The 3406-nt window shown below is 52.1% G+C and overlaps 1 protein-coding gene across 1 annotated transcript in view; it reads right to left on the bottom strand.

Annotated features, from left to right (window-relative positions):
* The window catches only part of ABCB7 (ATP binding cassette subfamily B member 7), a 90095-nt gene extending 87337 nt beyond the window's left edge, over window positions 1-2758 (bottom strand). Inside the window, exon 1 of the mRNA XM_015406985.1 lies at window positions 2657-2758. Coding sequence (XP_015262471.1) covers window positions 2657-2758 — 102 coding nt within the window. The remainder of the gene's footprint in view (window positions 1-2656) is intronic.
* Between the last annotated feature and the right edge of the window lie 648 nt (window positions 2759-3406).

The following is a 3406-nucleotide window of genomic DNA, read 5'->3' as shown; positions in this document are numbered from 1 at the left end:
CCTTCCTGGGGCCGCAGCGCTTTAGCGCAGGCCCCGGGAGGCCGGCGAAAGGCCGTAGCGAGGGGGGGAGCTGGGGGTGGGGCTTGCTGCCACCGCTATTTTGCCAGCTCCTGGGTTCCTGGAGCGGTGCTCCGGCGCAGTCCGGCCCCAAAAGACCCCTGGTGAGGTGTATGTAGGAAGGATGCTTCTGTTGGGAAGAAGCAGAGGAGGGGATGCCAAGAGTTGGCAAAAACTAAATGCCTGTGAGCATTCAACTGAGTTTTTCCAAAGACAGAAACGTTTTGGAAGCCAAGCGTGTGAAATCGCTCAGTGCCTGGATAGTCATTCAGGGCTTTCTAAAAAGGAAGAGTAGGGGTTTTCTGCAGGCTTTTCTGTATCACAACGAACATGCACAGGGGCATAAAATGTTATTGTGCCTCATGCTTTATTAAAGTGTCGAGTAAACTCCACAGACTGCCAAATTCACTGCTACAATCAAGCAAAAACAAGATATTTCTCTTTAGAAACATCTCATCTCCATCTGTAGATATCAGCACCTCAGTTGTCAAGGAATGAGCTCACCATATTGCTTACTGTACAGATCCCAGACTACTACAAGTCGCCAGGGCCACAGAATTGCATAAAGACCACAGTATTATTTTCAGATAGTACAGCATAATTTGACAGAAAACTTAGTTAACATTAGTTAAACAGAAACCCAGCAGCAACAAATAACAACAGATTAATTTTGCATAAACTTTTGTGCACGAGAGCGCTCTTCAACAATTCAACAACAATTTCCACACACAAATTTAGCCACCAGCACAACTGCATGGCTTAACACATGAGAAAAGAATTCATACACTCACTTTAGGAATGAGTTTCAAAAACAAAGCAATCATTCAACAAAATGAAACATATTCTCTTTGCTTTGCTTGAAAAGTAACCTTTCATATTTCTGGATATATTTATTTGTATTGTGCTTAAAGAATATTCATTTACTTATACTCTACCTTCCTCCTCAAGAGGGACCCAAAGGGACTGACACTATTCTCCCCTCCACCATTTTATCATCACAACAACCCTATGAGGTAGGCTGGCTGTGTGTGACTGGCCCAAGGTCACCCACGTTACAGTGTACATTTGACCCTGAGTCTCCTCAATCCTAGCTCGACACCGTAACCATTACACCAAACTAACATTAAGAGACAAAACACAGACAGCATGAAGAAGAGGTTGGATTTATACCCCGCCCTTCAGTACCCAAAGGAGTCCCAGAGCGGCTTACAAACTCCTTTCCCTTCCCCTCCCCACAACTGACACCCTGTGAGGTAGGTGGGGCTGAGAGAGCTCTGACAGAAACTGGTCTTTTTAAAGAACAGCTGTGCCAGAACTATGGCTTGCCCAAGGTCATCCAGCAGGTGCAAGTGGAGGAGTGGGGAATCAAACCCGGTTCTCCCAGAGTAGAGTCCGCACACTTAACCACTACACCAAACTGGCTCTCAAAACCCAAAAATATATTTTGTAAACGCCCTTTTGTGATCAGATGAGATGGGAAAAACAATAAGGGAAAAGAGATAAGTGGTATGGTTGTTACCATTGGTAATTTTTACAAAATGCTCAGATTTCAAACGCACAGCCCATAGCAGGCAGGATCCAACACAAACACATGCACTTTGGTCCACTGAAATCAACAGGATCACCAATGTTTAACTTGGCACTGGATTGCAGCCAACACAGAAAAGAGAAGGATCCTACCTGCAAATAGTCATGTGGTCTGTTCAGGAGAAACAATCATCTATTTAACCCATTGAGACCCTGCCCTTCTAATTGGGACCTCCATTCTACCCTCACTCACAACGATCTTATTTATTATTACACTTATATCCCGCCCTCCCTGCGAACGGGCTCAGGGCAGCTTATAAACAGGGGCACCATGTGCCAAATAAAACATTAAAAACAGCATAAAACAACCATATTTAACAATAATAAAGTGCTCAATGATGTTACCAGTTTAGTCAAATCAAGATGGTGACCTATAGGTGTACCCAAAAGCCCGCTTCAAGGGCACCAATCCATCGCAATACTGTAGCTAGATCTTTATACTATAGTTAGATCTTTATGCTGGGCCAACCCATTACCCCATTGTTACCACAAGATAGTTGTTGTTGGTGGTAGTGGCGGCTCCTAATTAAAAGCCTGGCAGAAGAGCTCCGTCTTGCAGGCCCTGCGGGAGCTCATTCCACCAGGTAGGAGCCGCCACTGAAGGTAGGTTAGTCTGAGAGAGCACGCCCGGCCCAAGGTCCCCCAGCAGGCTTCCACCGCAGAGCAGGGATTCGAACCTGGATCTTCCAGATCTCTGTCCGAACCCCTTCTCCAGGTCCTCCAGCCTGCAGGGGTCACTCTCAAAGGAGGGTGGGCGGTTAGCGCCCCTTTACGAGGCGGCGGCTGCCCCAGGAAGCCCAAAACTCACAAGCAAACCGCCCTCTCAGCTGTGGAGTCTCGTTGCGAGCAAAAATCCCACTTTGCGAGCTGCTGGCATGAAAGCGGTGAGCGAGCGGTTTGGCTGCTGGATAAATCACTTTGCCCTGGAGCCCTCCGTCCTGAGCGGAGACCGAAAATGCGCGAGCCAGAGGCTAAGAAACGGTGAGCTGGCTCACACTGACTCAGCTTTTGCCGGTGTTGCCGCCGCCGCCTGCAGCAGGAGGAGTCTGCGCCGCGGCAGAGAAGCCGCCGAGGCGCCGCGCCAAGCCGGCGGCAGAGCCCTCAGCTGCGCCATGACGGGCCGAGGAGGAGGAGGAGAGGATTGTGGGATGCGGGAGGACTGGGAGCCGCCGAGCGTCGCGGGCCACACCGGCCTGCTCGGGCAGGAAGTGAAGGCGGCGTCTCGGCAGAGGAGCCGGAAGCTGGAGCCCGAGGCCGGAGTTGCGGTTGCCAGACCTCGTGGGGCTGCCAACCTCCAGGCGAGGCCCGGGAACCTCCCTCCCCTCCCCGGCCTCATCCACAGCGGACTCCCAGGCGACGGAGATCCGGGCCCCCCCCCCGGATGGAGAAGGCGGCGGTTTTGGACAGAGGCTCTCCGGCGTCTGCGCCCCGCTGAGGCTCTGCTTCCCTTCCCGGTGGTGGGCCCCGAGTCTTCCGGAGCGCCCCAGCCGAGAACTGGCCACCCTGTCGGGGCTTCAAGCCGGGTGTTTTCCACGCGAGGATCAGAACTCCGCTCCAGGAGGCTGCAGCCGTTGCCGCCTCTCCCCAAGCGAAACCGGGGCAAGGTCGCGCTTGGGGAGGAGAAGGGCAGGAGGCTGGGCTGCAGGGGGGCCCCGTGCGGAGGCTTTGGGAAGTGGGGTTCGGTGGGCCTCGCCTCTTCCCTGAGAAAGCACAAGACTTCAGGGACGTGGTGTGGGTTCTTTTTTTCTTTTTGTCATTAACA

Source organism: Gekko japonicus, unplaced genomic scaffold, assembly GCF_001447785.1.
Source record: "Gekko japonicus isolate JY-2015 unplaced genomic scaffold, Gekko_japonicus_V1.1 scaffold1713, whole genome shotgun sequence".
Classification (NCBI taxonomy): Eukaryota; Metazoa; Chordata; class Lepidosauria; order Squamata; family Gekkonidae; genus Gekko; species Gekko japonicus.
This window is presented reverse-complemented; position numbering and strand designations above follow the sequence as displayed.